This window comes from Heloderma suspectum, chromosome 6, assembly GCF_057233095.1.
Source record: "Heloderma suspectum isolate Gila_16-S chromosome 6, 16-S_ref, whole genome shotgun sequence".
Lineage (NCBI taxonomy): Eukaryota > Metazoa > Chordata > Lepidosauria > Squamata > Helodermatidae > Heloderma > Heloderma suspectum.
Window position 1 is genome coordinate 56,982,027 of NC_139463.1, and position 16,485 is coordinate 56,998,511.

Consider the following 16,485-nt stretch of genomic DNA (forward strand, 5'->3'; position numbering starts at 1 on the left):
TGGACTTGGGTACGCTTGGTCTGTGACCCCTGTGTGGACATGAATAAGCACAATGTGGCATCAGGTTGCCACTCAAGCGATTTGTCTGCCATAGGCAAAAATTAGGCTTGCACACTCACCTACCTGCATCTTACTGTGGAGGGAGTGTTGGTGTAAATTACGTTGCCCTGTTGGTAAAAGCAGAAGCATACTTTTCACTCTGCTCCCTAAATAAACAGCAAGGGGAACAGAATGTAATTGAGAAAATCATAGGAGGATGCCTGTGTCTCACCCTGTGCCCCCATGGCCCAGTCTTTGTTGTCTCATGGGGCAGGGCAGGGGGCAATTGCTTCTCCCTCTCTAGGTTTCTATCAATGTACATGGAACCCATTCAATTCTGCTTCCCCAGAACCAGGCATGCCAAACCCTCACACCCTGAGGCTAAGGGCCAAATTAAGTAAGCCAGTGGATCATGATCACATCTCACATGTTTTCTTTTGTTTTGCTTTAGAGATATGTTCTTTTCAGCCTGCAGGACAAATACCAACTTGGGGGGAAATCAGGAAAATCAAATTAATGGCACAGGTGGAACATTTCAGTCCTCCTCCCCGCAGTGCCACTCTACCAATCCAATTTGTGTACCCCTTTTTGTTAAAGTGGGAGATCCGATGGAGGCTACCTGGCAAATCACAGTGGCGGCTGGTGTGGTGGGGTGAAGCCTTGTGGCGACTGGCAGAGGTGGGGCAGGGATGGCACCCGGTGGGTCATGAGACTTGGGTGGCAGCGGGGGGCGGGGGCGCTGGACACCGGAGCGGGGCACAGTTTGTCCCCCTGGCTCTGCAGCCTGGGTCACTCAGCCAGCCAGCTCTCACGGATCCGCCTGTGCACTCGAGGCCACGAAGTGCGGAAGGTGGTAAGCTGAGGACCAAGCGCGCGCCGCGGGCGAGCATCCGAGACGAAGGCGGCGCCCTGCAGAAGTGCCTCCCGCTCCGGAGCCCTGGCGCGGACGCGGCCAGGGCTTGGCTCCCGCGGCCGGGCCATTCAGGCCGGGCTGAGCTTCAGAATGCCCTTCCCGGCGGCCGCCCGCAGGTGGCCAGGCGGCCCTGCGCCCCGCAGCCGGGCGCTTCGTTCCTGGGGGCTCACGCCCCCTTGGCCCTGGAAGTCCCGGGCGCGCGGAGGCTGCTGGCGGCGGCGGCCCCCTGCACGTGCGCAGAGGCGCCCTCGCCTTCTCCCTCGGCGCGGCAGAGGTCTTTCGCGGGGTCCCGGGGCTGAGGAGAAGCGGGGGCCGCGGGCGGGCCGGCGGAGCGGCTCCGTGCCAAGGCAGCCCCCGCCGGGCGCCGCTCCTTCCCCGGGCGGGCGCCTGTCCTCGGGCCGCGGCCGGGGCTCGCGCGGAGGCGGCGGGGGCCGCGCCAGCCCGGGAGGAGGCGCGCGCTTCGCCGCCGGGGAGCGCCCTCGCCCCGCCCCTTCTGCCCGCCCGCCCGCCAGCGACCTGCCCCGCTCCGCCGCGCAGCTGGAGCGAGGCGGCGCTCCGCCAGCCCGCGCTGCCGTCCGCCAAGCGGGAAGCGGGCACCGGGCAGCGCTGCGCTGCGCTCCGCTCCGCTCCGCCGCGCGTCTCCGGCCAGGGCGCAGGGCGGGCCGGGCGCGGCGAGCCGAGGCGGAGGGCGAGGCAGCGGGGCGCCATGGACCCCGGCGGGGACCCCAAGGAGCGCAAGAAGATCCAGTTCGCCGTGCCGGCGCCCCCCGGGCAGCTCGACCCCCGGGCCGTGGAGATGGTAAGGCGGGCGCGGGGCCGGGCGCGCGGGGCGCAACCCGGCGCGAGCCTCGCGTCGCGCAGACCCGCTGGAGGGGCTGGGGCCGAACTCCGCCGTGGCACTAAGTTGCGCCGCCCTGATTCCAGGGGGCTTACGCCAAGCGTGACTGGGTCTGGACCCGGCAGCCCGTCCCGTGGAAGGGAGAGCCGGCGGAATGCAGGGGACTTGTTCCCGAGGCTTCAGGTGACGCGCCTGTTTGTGTCCATACGACACATCTGTTGTCCGCGGGTCTGCCCGAAGTAGACCCACCTCGGGCGCGACCCTCGGGCTCCGGCGAGGGGTTGCAAAGCGCGGCAGAGCCGGGACGGGACGGGACGGATCTGCTGGGAGTTTCGCGCGGGGAACCTTTCCGCTTGTGCAAACACGCGCACCCGATGCGCTGCCTGCTTTTTAATGCACGCGCAGAAATGCACGCGCGCGCGCACACACCCGGGTCCAGTTGAGTTTTAACTTTTAAACACTCTGGGTTGGATCCAGACCTGGTCCTGCTTAGAGGAGATCTCTTGAATGCAGTGCGACTTCAGTTAGTCACGACTAACTTAAGCCCCATTGATTTCAGGGGGTTTACGCCAGGTATGACTAAGTCTGAATCCGACAACCCATCCTGTGCATGGAAGACTTGATGAAATACATGGAACTTATTTCCAAGGCTTCAGGTGAAGTGCCTGTTTATGTTCATATAACACATCTGTTGTCAGTGGGTCTGCTCAAAGTAGACTCACGTTGGGCGCTACCCTCAGGCGCCAGCTAGGGGTTGTGGAGTGGAACTGAGCTGGGATGGATCTGCTGGGAGTTATGCATGGGGAACCTTTCCGCTTGTGCAAACACGCGCATCCAGTGTGTTGCCTGCTTTTTAATGCACATGCAGAAATACACACACGCACTGGGTCCAGTTGAGTTTTCACTTTTAAACACTCTGGATTGGATCCAGACCTGGTCATGCTTAGAGGAGATCTCTTGACTTCAATGATGAATTCTTGAAGTCATGACTAACTTAAGCCCCATTGATTTCAGTGGGTTTACGCCAATTATGACTAAGTCTGAATCCGACAACCCTTCTGTGCATGGGAGACTTGATGAAATATATGGAACTTATTTCCAAGGCTTCAGGTGAAGTGCCTGTTTATGTTCATATAACACATCTGTTGTGCTATGCATGTTTTGTGTAAATAATGTGATTCATACCCTTTTATATTGTGGTGTTTTGATGTTCCTGTTTTTTTAAAATTAGTTTTATTGTAATTTTAACTTTTTGTAAGCAACCCTGAGAGCATGTTTTATGTGGGCAGGGGGTATAAATAAAACTAAAAATGAATACATTCATAAACAAGGCACTATATATGTGGCTATATTTACACAGACATTTAAATAAATACGCATTGGCTCATGTACATAGATAAACCCATGAATACACTCCAAACTGCACTGTTGAACCCAGACAGGAAAACACAGTCACACATTTAAAACCCTTCTTTCCTTCCTTCCTTTCGATGGGTGTGCAGACCCATGGAGATGTGCATTGTTTACTCTTGTACATTCATCTTCTATACACACTTACACACTTTCATGCACATATACATACCTACACAACCAGCCTTCCAAAATCAGGGTGCAAACGCTCTTCATCTCATTTCTAATACTCCTATATGCAAATTCTCATCTGATGCAAATCCCAGTTTTTCACACCTGCCTATGTGCTCTCTGCAATTCTGCACTCAGACTGTGCAAACAGTCACACTAAAAGCAGAAATCTACACCTTGAAAACCTTGGCTTTCATTTTTTCAACAAACAATGCTTTGAGATGAAGGGCACCTGGCACTAGCAATTAGTTGGCGTTGTGCAGTTGTTCCATCTTTTTCTTATTAACAGATTTTCTTCATTAAGGAAAAAGAAGTGGTAAGAAAACACAGGAGGGTCACGAGTAGAAGACAATGTCATCTGGACCCCCCTAAAGTTCCATGAATGAGGCAGAGCAATGGTGCCATAAAAGCCGCATCTGGAAGTAAACAAACACAGTTTCTGGCTCTTTTGGCTTTGAAGATAAACTGGATGATGCCTGCTGCAGCCTTCCCCAACCCGATGCCCTCCAGATGTGTTGGACTACAAACCCCATCATCCCCAGTGGCTGTCTGTGGTGATGGGGGTTGTAGCCCAACACATCTGGAGGGCAGCAAGTTGGGGAAGGCCGTCAAAATCTCTAACATGGTTACTACACGGGATTTGCAGTGGTCAAGGGGCTTCAGTGCCCTGCTCTTTGCTCCTCCCCATGACCAGTGGAAGAGGGCACATTATACAAAATTAGCACATGCGTGCACATTTACAGCTGACGACTTTTCAGAATTTGGGTTACCTAGATTCAGGACTGAAATTTTAAACACACTTGTGCATGTGCATGCACATAATGGAAGAATAATAATTAATTTGCACGCTAGTCATGCAACAGAAATTATTATTCATTTCTAGAGGTATGATCAAGCCAAAATTATGCATTTACATGCGTGAGTGAAAAGCATGTGCTCTCCCACTTAAACCAGTGGAACTTTATTGTATCAATGCCAGCACTATCTTGTTGTTCAGTCGTTCAGTCGTGTCCGACTCTTCGTGACCCCATGGACCATAGCACGCCAGGCCTTCCTGTCCTGCGCTCTCTCCCGGAGCGTGCTCAAGTTCAGCATTCATACACATACAGAGAGTCAGAGACAGAGAAGGGGCTAGAGCAGAGGAAGGAATGGTTAAATATTGGTAGCAACAGAGAGAGAGCTGTAGCCAAAACCACAAAGATGAATAAATGGTTATCCTCAACTTAGGGATGCTTGGATTTTGTTAAATCTATTCTGTCAGTGTTTCACAGATCGTCAGGCGCCTTTGATTGTGTTGTCCACTCACTGACATAATTGTTTTTAACCAGAATTCTGATCTCCTTGTGCTAATTTGCATTAGTGCTAATCACAGTTCACAAATCCAGATTAGTTAATGCAAAGTAGCCTAATGTGCATTAATTAATGTGGATTTGTGCAAGTGTGCAATAGTGCTAATGCACACTTGCACTAATGCTCATAGTGCTAATGCGAAATAGTGCAAATCCCCCCCCCAAAGTAAAAAAAAACAGTCCACAGAATCCATGGGACTCGGAAAAAGCCACTCCATTGCAGAATCTGCAGGTCAGGTTCACAGAAATCTGAAATCATTTGAATCCGTTGCAGATTTCTCCAAGGTCCCTACCTCGACTGTTCTATATGGAGTAGAAGTAGGGAAATCCGCAATGTAATCAAATGAGTTTGGATTTCTATGAATACGACCTGTGGATTCTACAGTGGACCAGCTTTTCCTGAGTCACGTGGATTCCGCAGACTTGGGAACTGTTTTTTTTTTTTTTTCAACTTTCTGGAATTTTACACAAATGTAGTCATAGAAAAATACAAATAATTTAAAAAAAAAACCCACTGAAAATGCAGATTTCTCCCATAGGCTAAAGCATGAAAATGTGAATTTGGAGGGAATTTGTGCATTGTGGGGAGGGTTTGCACATTGGGGGGGGGATTTGTGCATTTGTGTAAGAGTGATTTTTTGCGCAAATTCAGGGAATTGGGAAAAAAAATCCAATTCTGTCAATGACTGGATTACGGAACGAAAGGCACCTGACTAGCTGTGAAATGCAGACCGAACAAATTTTACAAAATCCATACATCCCTAGGTAGAAGGGCAGATTGTAAACATTGGTGCATAAAGGCCATAAAATGCTTCTAAAATTTCATACCTCTCACATTTCATGGCTTTTACTCACCAGTGTTTCCCTTCCCCCTCTCCCTCGTACATATATGAGTTTGTAGGTCTTCAGGGTGTCACAAGACTCTTTGTTTTAGACCTTACTGGGCTTTCAGCTTATATTCATTCTGCATGCTTGACAATCCTTAGGAAGCACTGGCCCTCCATGGCAGAATGGAGAACAGGTGAGGTACTGTAGGACTGGAGGAGGGCAAATGCTGTCCCTATCTTCAAAGAAGGGCAAAAAGGAAGATCTGCGGAATTCTAGACCAGTCAGTCTGACATGAATATCCAGGAAGAATCTAGAGCAGATGATAAAGTGTTCTATCTGTAGGCACCTTGACACTTAATGTTCCCTAGAAACCAGCATGGGTTTGTCAAGGACAAGTCCTGCCAGACTAATATGATTATTAATTATTTCATTTTTTGAGCAGGTAACTTCCATAGTAGATCATGGAAATGCTGTGGACATAGGATATCTTGACTTCAGCAAGGCATTTGACGAAGTGCCCCATGATATTCTGATTAGCAAGCTAGTTATGGCACTACTACTGGGTGGATCCACAGCTCTCTGGGGACCTGTACCCAAACAGTGCTCATCAATGGTTGCTAATCAGATTGGAGGGAGGTATCGAGTGGGGTGCCAGAGGGTTTGGTCCTGGGCCCTGTACTCTTCAACATTGTACTTAATGACTTAAGTAATGGGGGGAGTGCTTATCACATTTGCAGATGGATAGCTGATACCTTAGAAGACTGTGCAAAGTTCTTCATTTAGGGAAAAGAAATCAAATGCACAGATATAATAAGATGGGGGATACTTGACTTAGCAATAGTATGTGTGGAAAAGATCTTGGACTTATAGTTGATCACAAGCTGAATATCCGTTATCGATGTGAGGTGGCTGCAAAAAGGACAAATGCAATTTTAGGTTGCATCAGTAGAAGTATAATTTCAAAATCACAGGAAGTAATAGTTCCACTCTATTCTGTGCTGGTCAGACCTCACCTCAGATCTGGACACCACACTTTAAGGATTCAGATAAATTGGAGCAAATTCAGAGAAGGGCAACAAAGGTGATCAGGGGACTAGGAATGAAGTCTTGTGAGGAAAGATTGAAGGAACCAAGTATGTTTATAGCCTCAAGATGAGAAGATGGAGCAGCAGTGGGGGGGGAGGGGGATATGATAGCACTTTTCAAGTACCTAAAGGGTTGTCACGCAGAAGAGGTCCACATTTTGTTCTGTGTCATCCAAGATGCTCTATCATCCAAGAGGGCTGCAATGTGCTCTGTATCATCCAAGAGACAGGCTTCAGTTACAGGAAGGCAGATTTTGTTTGAACATCAGGAAAAATGTCCTAACTGTCAGAGCAGTCAGACAACAGAACCAACTGGCTAAGGAGGTGGTGGGCTCTCTGTCGCTGGAGGTATTCAAGCAGTGACTGGACAGCCATGTCTCAAGGATGCTTCAAACTGGATTCTTGCACTCAGCAGGGGGTTGGACTCAGTGGCTGAAATGGCCTCTTCCGACTCTATGATTCTAAGTAGATCCCTCTGGGAAGTTTGCAGGCTGTGCATGAACACAACAGCTTCTCCAGCCTATATTTCTGTCCAGCATTTGACATTCAGGGGTATATTGTTCTTGAACAAGGAAATTCATTTAGTTATCATGGCTAATAGTCATTGATAGACTCTGAATTTGTTTGAATGCTCCTCCATAATCAAAACTTCCTCGTCAGGGAGAAAGGTTCAGCCTAACCATCTCCCTGACATGCTATTTTTCTATGAGCAGGGAGTTCTGCCCCCCTCCCCAATGGAGAAAGATTCAAATATGCAGTTCCTCACCTGCAGCTAGGAAAAGATTTACCACTTTGGGGAGGGGCTGTAGCTCAGTGGTAGAGTACACGCTTGGCACGCAGAAGGTCACAGTTTCCGTCTCTTGCATCTCCAATTAAAAGGATCAGGTGGCCACATGTGATGAAAATGGCCTCTGTCTGAGTCCCTGGAGAGCCATTGCCGGTCAGAATAGACGATAGTGGCCTGGATGGGCAAGTGGTCTGACCAGGTACAAGGCAGCTTGTTACGATTTTGACTTTGCGCTATCTGTCTATAGTTCAGTACTTTTGGAACATTTAGCTGCCTGCTTACACCCTAGAGCAGATAAAAATATTTCTAAACACCCAAGATTGTTTCTGGGGTTGCAATCCAGGTTTTGTACTAACAAGAATTAGTAAAGGAAAATCTTTTTTGATCCATTTTTCATTTTTATTAGAAATATACTTATAACACCACATCAGCATATATTGTGCTGCTGCTGCTTATTATTATCATCATTAATTAATTAATTACATTTCTATACTGCCCCATAGCCGAAGCTCTCTGGGCAGTTTACAAAAGTTAAACATTAAAATACAATATACAGAGTTTAAAAACCATTTACGTAAAAGTCTATGGACAGTATATATGAACAACATATAACTAAAAACATCTTTGAACTAAAAACAGTTTTTAAAAAATCCAACAATAAAACAACACAGCTTAAAACAACTCAGTTTAAAAACAGTATGCAAGAGTCAGCAAAAGGAACAAGAGTTCTAAAAGGGGAAGGCCTGCCGGAATAATAGGGTCTTTAATGCCTGCTTAAAAACCTTCGAGGAGGTCAGCAGGTGCGTTTCAACCTGCGGGTCATTCCACAGTTGAGGGGCGGCCAAGGAAAAGGCCCTCTGGCATGTAGCTGCCTGTCTCACCATAGGCAGCCGCAGCAGGGAGCCCTCAGAGGTCCTTAGGTGGCGGACTGGGATGTAGGGGAGGAGGCGCTGGGGTACCTTGAACCTAGAGCATGTAAGGCCTTAAAGGTCAGAACCAGCACTTTATGTTTTGCTTGGAAACAAAGGGGCAGCCAGTATAAAGATTTTAAAACCAGTGTAATATGGTCTCCACAGGATGTTCCAGAGACCAACCTGGCTGCTGTATTTTGTACCAGTTGACGTTTCCAAACTAAATATACAGGCAGCCCCAAGTATATAATGACATATAAACATTTCTTGTTGTTAAACAGAGATTTGGTAAAGATCCTTAGATCTTAATAGCTTAAAAAGAAATAGGATTTCTTAACTATTTCTTGTTCTTAGACTTTTAGTCCTGATACCTTAAAAAAGAGAGATATTCTAAATACCAAGTTACCTATTCCTGAATAGGCTATTCAACTGACATATACTCAGGGCTAGTGAGCTCTCCCATTCTGAAATCAGCACATATTCATATTTTTTGTGTAGAAATTACCTCATAACTAATATTATCTACTGTCCCATAAATTAGGGCTCACAGTCTTAATTATCTCATTGTTAAACATTCTAAAAAAATAGTATATAAAAGGCTATACATACACCTTTCAGGCTAGATGAGATCAATTTTAAATTATACTTTTGAGAAGATAACTCCTTACTCAAAATTTGCCAGTTCAACCAAAGTCTATTTTTTTCCTAGATAGTGTAACTGTATATCAAGCTTTTGAAGTGTATACCTTGCACAGTATGTTTTGTTCATTAATTGATAAATGAACATTTTAAGCTTTTGACCACAACTGTTTGTTACTCAAATAATTTTTGGGCCCAAGTGATAGGGTTTTAACTCAACATTTTCTCTTTGGATACCATCCAGGTCAACTTGGCCATTATTGTAATGCCAGTTACCCAGAATTCATTGTGAACCTGCCTGTGTCTCTGTGTTGTCTTCTCTTTAATACAATTTAATCTTACTTGTTTACATTTTCAAATTCTTAATAATTTAAAATTTAAAATTAAACATTTGGCATTTGCCTTTTACAATAAGACATCTTTTATTGTCTTATGACAGGTAGGATATCATTTTCTGAATGGTCTTCCCAGCAAGTCCAGTAAAGCAAGATCAGTTATTTCTTAAAATCCAGGACAATCTTCCTAAGCTCCACTTGATTCTGCTGGATGAACAAACTGGACCATGCACTGTTTGTGGGGAAGAAAAAGCAGAGTCTGTCACATGTCAGGCCCAAGAAATTACTGTTGCCATCAATGTACATGGCAGTTTATAGAGCAGGGCTGTTGATCCTCAGGCCGATGGGCCAAATCTGGCCCACCTGGGGTCCCAGTCTAGCCCTTGGAGGTTCCCCAGATGGCCATGCCCCCTTCCTTGGCCCACCACCCTTCCCCCAACCACCAATCCTTTGGCGGTTTCCTGGTTTTTTCTGTTTTCTCCCCATTGTAAAAGGTTGAAGTTCCTCTCGTAAGGCTGAGTTACTGGAAGAAAGAGCTTGAAGCTAAAATATGCTGGTATTTTTGGTATTTCTCTGTTTCGGCCCCACCCATTTTTGCCTTTGGCCCACCCACCACTAGAATGTGGCCCCTGAGAGCTTTTCTGATATTGAATGCAGCCCTCAGGCTGAAAAAAGGTTCAACACCCCTGTTACAGAGTAACATAAGCACAAAAAAAAAAGCAAGGGTGGGGGATAGACACCTGCAAGACATTTGCAAGCTAGTTTTCAATGGTGCTGGAAAGGAGACAACGTCAGCAGCTAGGAGTAAGGGAAGAGAGATGCAAGGGGAGCAAGCAAACAGGAAAGAAGAGCAGGGCTGGCCCAGGATGCTGGGGGTGTTTTTAAAAAAAACTCTTCACAGCAAATTAAAGCCCCTCCAACTCTCCTCCAGCACCCAGTGTCTTCGGATATGCTGAGCAGCTGGAGTGTAACAATCACGTTAAATTATGAAGAGTTAACCGGGGTACTTTTTCCTCATTTTCATTGTTCGTGTTTGCTGCTTCTTTATTTCCTTCCCTCCCCTCTGGGCAGCCAATGGATATTAGCAGGCTCCCAGTTGTGTCCCCTGGCACGCAGGAAAGAGCGCCCAGCAACTGAGCTGCCTTGGCGTGCCTCCTCCAGAAGTGCAGGCAGAGGCTGTCTCTCTGAGTATCAAGCTGAGGGAGGTGTCCCTGGAAATTTGGCACCCCAAGCAATTGTCTAGTTTGCCTGTATGGTTGGGCTGGCCCTGCAGGAAGAAACAGGAAGGGCAGGCCAGAACCAGCACCTTTTATTGGGTCCACAAGGCTGAAGGAGTTTGGAGCAATAGGTTTCCAGTGGTCCACACCCCCAGGATGGCCACTTAGGCATGACAAAAAAGAGGACAAAACAGGATATGGATCTGCTAAAACCTGCGTGTGCCGATATAGATGCCAGTTTAGAAGTAACGCCAGTTTAGATGCCAATTTAGATGCCAATTTAGAAATAACGACTGCAGCTCAAGTAGAAATACCACCATAGCTGGGAAGACTGTGAGCAGGGAACCTGTGTGCCTGCTTAGTCTCCTGGCCAGGTGCTAACTGTTGATAGCAACTTCAAGGCCCCTGCTGTCCTTTCTTAAAAATTCTTTATATTTAAACTTGGCTTGGTAAGAGTAGCCCTTCAAATAGAGGGCACCTTCAAATAGAGGACTGTCCTCTAACAGCCCTTCAGTAGGGGACCATCCTCCATAAAGTAGGTCACATGGCCACCCTATAAACGTGCCACCAGTCACTGCTCCCAAACATGCTACAAGGACAGCCCCACAGAGGAGTACATCGCAGTAGTTGGGTTGTGGCATTCTAGAGGCAAAGCTGGCAGGGACGGAGGGAGAGTGTCTCAGGACACAGCCCCCCAAATGTATGCATTGCCCAAACTTTCCGTATGATTCCCGTTCCAGATCCGTCGGCGAAGACCAACTCCAGCCTTGCTGTTCCAACTGTCGGAAACTTCATCCCCTGGTGAGTCTTGATTCTTCTGAACAGAGAGGGATTGGTGTGCGGGAGGGAGATGTGTGAACATTTGAACCTGTCTTACACCAAGCCAGAACTTGGTCCATCGAGGCCAGCGTTGGCTACTCTGGTCTGGCTAGCAGTGGCTCCTTATTTTGCTCAAAAAGAAAAAAAATCAAAGCATTATACTTGAGATAAAAAGAGGTTTCTAAAAATATTTTCCTGAGAGAAACTGAACACCCTTCCTTCTGATTCTTATATCTAGGGTTATAGGATTGTTTTCTATGTGTGCTTTATAATGGGATTTTTACAGAACATTTCAAAGTGCTTCACATGCCAGTAACCTTTACAACAACCCTGTAAGGTTGGCTGGTAGTATAACCCTCATTTTGCAGATCGGGTAGAATGCTGAAGCTGAGAGCATTGGACTTTGCCTAGTGGGTGTGCAGCTCAGGCAAGATTTAAACAGGGGGCCTTCTCAGCTCATCCTCTTAGCTGCTACATTACGCTGTCCCTTAAAAAAACAACCTGATCCTGTGCCCATTTTCCTGGGAGTAAACCCCACTGAACTCAATGGGACTTTCTTTTGCATAGATATGTATATGATTGTGCTTATACTAAACAATTAAAGATTCAGAAATAAAGCATTTCCACTTTTGTAAGAAAAGCACAGAGTAAGAACAGAGGAGAAAAAAGCCTTTTATTCTGCATAGAGCTGCAGAGACAATTATCCATTGCTTCCCTCCTACCCACAAGCCTCGCTTTACCTCCTTGCCAAATTGCACATTCAGCATTGCTCATCCTTGGTGCTTTTTTCATTCTCACGTTTCAGTCCCTATAGCTGGGGACTCTTGTCCTGGGGATCTCTTGTTAAAGGTGGATGGTCTCCCAACCCTTGGCAGCTCTCCTCTAGACAACAGCCCTCCTGTCTCACAGGGGGGGTAGGCATGGCATATAAGACAGAATCTACCTATTCCACGGGCTGGTTCCCTTCCAAGGAACATTCCCTGACACATCCTCCAACTATGTTCATGTGGCCAGGAAACTTTCACCGTCAGAACAGTAGATGAACTGCTTTCTTTACTTGGTTTCAGCTGAAATTTGCCAGGGGCTGGCTGTTTTTCAGATCTCAGGGTTGGGCCATGAAAGTACAGTTTTTCATAGCGTGCATTGGGTAATGCAATGGCTTCGTTTCTGAAACAAGTCCTTTGGGTGTTAATGCATTCCCAGATGCCCTTACATTTACTCTAGAAGTTCAACTTTTTAACCTCAAACGGTTGTGGCTACTCAGAGCAGCTAGAGGACAGGAAGCTGCCTTACACAAGTCCATGTAGCTCAGTATTGCCAACACTGGCGGGCAGCTGCTCTCCAGGGTTTCAGGCAGATAGATGTTTTTCTCAGCCCTACGTGGAGATGCTGGGGACCCAACCCAGGACCTTCTGCATGCAAAGCAGGTGCTCAGCCACTGAGCTACAGCCCAATGCCCAGACATACTTTCTGCATAAGTTCCGGGGCAGAGCTCAAGCACTGAAAACCGTCTGCTTTCAAATCTCATGGCTCAGTTTGAGACGTGGAAGGACGTATTCCTCCCGCTCTGCATATTCTTTTTATCTTACATTTGTTGTTAGAAGTCAAAATGTTTTAGTGTTGTATTATATAATTTTTAATTGTGATCTTTTGTATGTAAACTAAGGTATTTATTTATTTATTTGTTGTACTTTTATCCCGTCCCTCAGCCAAAAAAGGCTCCTGGAGCGGCTTACAATCAGTGAACAAAAAAGACAGTCCCTGCCCGCAGGCTTACAATCTAAAGAAGACATGACACACAAGGAAAAGGCGATGGGGAGGGGAGAAAAAAGAATTAGGCAGACTGTCAGCGGGGCTGGTGGGATGACCCTGTTCCCCCCTCTCATCTCCCAAAGGAGGGGCACTTCAATTGGAGCAGGCCCTGATGTTCCCTTTGCCTGCTCCCTCACTCCTTCTTCAGATATTTAGAATTTTACTCTATTACGCTGTATACAAGAATTACAAATAAATAAATCAATATTCACACTGGTGGAAGACAAGTGCACCTCTAAACACGTGGAGAGTGTCTCTCATTCACCACTGGCTCAAGCAAATAACTTCCAGGGGCTTTGGGGATTAGAAATAAAAGCTTCTGTGATCACAGGACATAGCATAGGTTCCAAGCAAGTTTAACTTTACTTCTAAACATTATTACTTGGGTTGCAGCAGAAGCAAAATTCTCCTAATGCCAAACTTGATGAAATGTTGGAGATCCATAATTGGATTTCCACCCGTTTTAATTTTGTTTAAAAGCAACTGCAGAGCTCTAGGAATTAAACTGGGTCTGTGGTGATGGGAGAGGGGGGTTAACCCCATGTGCCATTTTCCTAGCCAAAATGCTTTCCCCAGGTGCTATTTATCCCATTATGGGCAACGTCCTGGTACACTGATCCTTTCCCTAATGGGGCAAATAGAAGCTTGGGCTGGGGGTGATTGGATCAAGAAAACAGTAGGGGAAAGGATTAAAGCCCTCTACTCCAGTGCCACGGTCCCAATTCAATCTGGGCCTCCCCAAGTTGCTTTAAAAGAAATTAAAAGCAGATGGGAAATCTGAACGAAGATATCCTCATCAAGTTTGGTCCCTGCCATGCTCAGCGCCACCGTGGTGCATGAATTTCTGTTGCCTAGGAATAGGAAAGGGAAAGTCTGATGTCCTACTGAGAAACCACTAGGTCAGAAAATACAGCATTTCAGGTGGTTCTGGCTGAGGCTTTCAAACACCTCGCCTTCTCATTCCCAACTCTGGCTATGCCTGAGAATGAGAAACCTCCTTAAGAAAGAAACCTCCCTGTTTTCTCCCAGAACTTCCTGGGGCAGATGCAAAGCAGCCTCTGAACCCTCCTGTGTTCTGGGTGCAGGTGTCTCAAAATGTAAAGCAGGCTTTTTTAGGTGGTGTGAACTCTGTTCCTTGCCACTTCCTTCCACAAGTTCCATGTGCCTTGATTTAGGTTATGAGAAAGAGTAAGGGGCCATTCCCCTTTCCCACTTCTGGGCTTCACGAGTGATACTGGTGGTCAATGGAGGATATGCCTAATTTATGACAATATAACAGTACAACCAGATATAGATAATGTTTAGTAAACAAGAGCGTTGAATTAAACTATGTTCCTGATGCCCACCATCTTGTTTATCCCTGGCAGTTAAACATTTTCCCAAGCCAAAGGTCTGAGAGAAACCCAGGAAGATGCCTGGATTTTGGTTAGCGGCAGAAAAATGAGAGTTCCAGCACTGAGGAGCAACCACTGAGAACTCCTTTCTGAGTCCTCTCTTTGTTCTAACTCCACTCTCATCTGATCTAAAAAAATCACAGTGGGACTTGGGATGGGCAAATGAATGATGTTTAAACTTGTGGAGGTTCTCCTTTTTCCACCTCAATGTTTGTTTTGCTTCCACCTCGATCCCAAACATGGGTGTGGGCTTTTTTCAAACAGGAAATGCACGTTTTGAACAGGAGAAATGCGCATTTTTCCAAGCACACACCCAAATGCACACTTCCTCCCACCCATTGATTAAAATGTGAAAATGCATTCTTTTTGGGAAATGCACATTTTGTAGTGCACATTTTTCAAAGGATGCATTTTGTGAATGCGATCGCAAGCTTGAGAATGTGCGAGCTTTTCCCCCCAAATATGGTCACATTCATGCTTGCATTCAGGGTTGCAAGCAGGGCATTTTTGACAACGTTTCAAACATGAACGAAATTCTCATACATCGCTAAGTGAGACACAGGGAAGGGGATGGTGGTTCCAGGTCAGATGTCCAGCTGACACCTATCATTTTGGAAATGACGTACTGCCTTTGCTCCCACTTGCCCCCATGGGTATGATTTCAAAGGCAGTCCTCATTCCATTTGGCTAGACACTGACCTATACTCACTCCATTCACTAGTGGACCCTATGCTAAATAGCTAAGCATGGAGGCAGCTGCTCTCACCCTATGCATAATGGGTTTCACGGGGAATTGCTGTAGGAGAAAACACTTCAGCCTGGTTTATTTATTTAATTTATTTATTACATTTTTATACTGCCCTATAGTCGAGGCTCTCTGGGCAGTTCACAATTAAAACCATAAAATACAACTTGAAAAAACATTATATAAAACTGTTAAAAGTTTTTTTTTTAAAAAAACAGGTAAAATGAAGGTAAAACCCAGCAGCAGTTACAGCCCAGGGAAAGCCTGTGTGAAAAGGTGTGTTTTCAGGAGGCGTTTAAAAGATGCCACATTTTCTGCCTCCGGAACGGCACGGGGGAGGGTTTTCCAGAGGGTGGGTGCTGCTACAGAGAAGGCCCTCTGTCAAGGTTCTTCATGGCGACATTCTGGGTTTGTTTTTTTAAATGACTAGCAGAAACTCCTCTATGTGTCGCCTGGGTACGTATAAGGGGAGGCAGTCCGCTAGGTATCCTGGTCCCAAGTTGTTTAGGGCTCTATATGATAATAACATAACCTTGAACGTGGCTCAGGAACTAATAGAGAGCCAATTCAAGTAGCTGAGTGGGTGTTACTTGAACACAGTGGTAGGGAGCCAATTCCATGCAGCAGACCACATGCAGAAGTGACTCACTGCGCAGCCTGGGGAGGTTTTAACCACGGCTATCCCGCTAGGGTGGCCACTAAGGCATCACCGGAAAAGAGGATAAAAGATGATGTAGATTGGCATGAAATGTGTATATGCTAGAGGGTAGGCACAGATCCCAATTTATAACTAATTTCCATAATTTAAATAGAAATGCAGTCCATGCTCAGTCTGTTGGCCAAGTGCTAACTGTTGATTATGGACAACTTCAAAGCTTCCACCCGCGCTCCCTTCTTATGGTTCTTCACCTTTAAAGCAGACGTCAACTGGAGAGCCCTTCAGATAGAGGGTTGCCTCTGTAACGGCTTCCTTGCAATAAACTCCAGTCGCACTTTCTCTGGTTTGCACTGGCATTGTTAAAATCAACCAGACGTGGAGCTATTCACACAGATAGCTGGTGGAGTTGCCTCAACACGGTTTTGTTTCAAGTGGTTGCCGGGCCGCTTGAATGCAGGAATTGGGCCTCAGGGCCCCCAACACAAGTGTGTCACGAGACATCCATGAGCCATGAATTTAATCCTTTGGGACACCG

General features: G+C 46.6%; 1 protein-coding gene across 2 annotated transcripts in view; it reads left to right on the forward strand.

The window, feature by feature from the left end:
* The first annotated feature begins 1,485 nt into the window (after positions 1 to 1,485).
* PPP1R1B (protein phosphatase 1 regulatory inhibitor subunit 1B) overlaps positions 1,486 to 16,485 on the forward strand; it is a 69,042-nt gene continuing 54,042 nt past the window's right edge. For both annotated transcript variants that reach the window (XM_084804496.1, XM_084804495.1), the window contains exons 1-2: positions 1,486 to 1,751; positions 11,263 to 11,323. In XM_084804496.1, the coding sequence (XP_084660622.1) occupies positions 1,659 to 1,751; positions 11,263 to 11,323 (154 nt within the window). In that variant the 5' untranslated portion in view covers positions 1,486 to 1,658. The remainder of the gene's footprint in view (positions 1,752 to 11,262; positions 11,324 to 16,485) is intronic.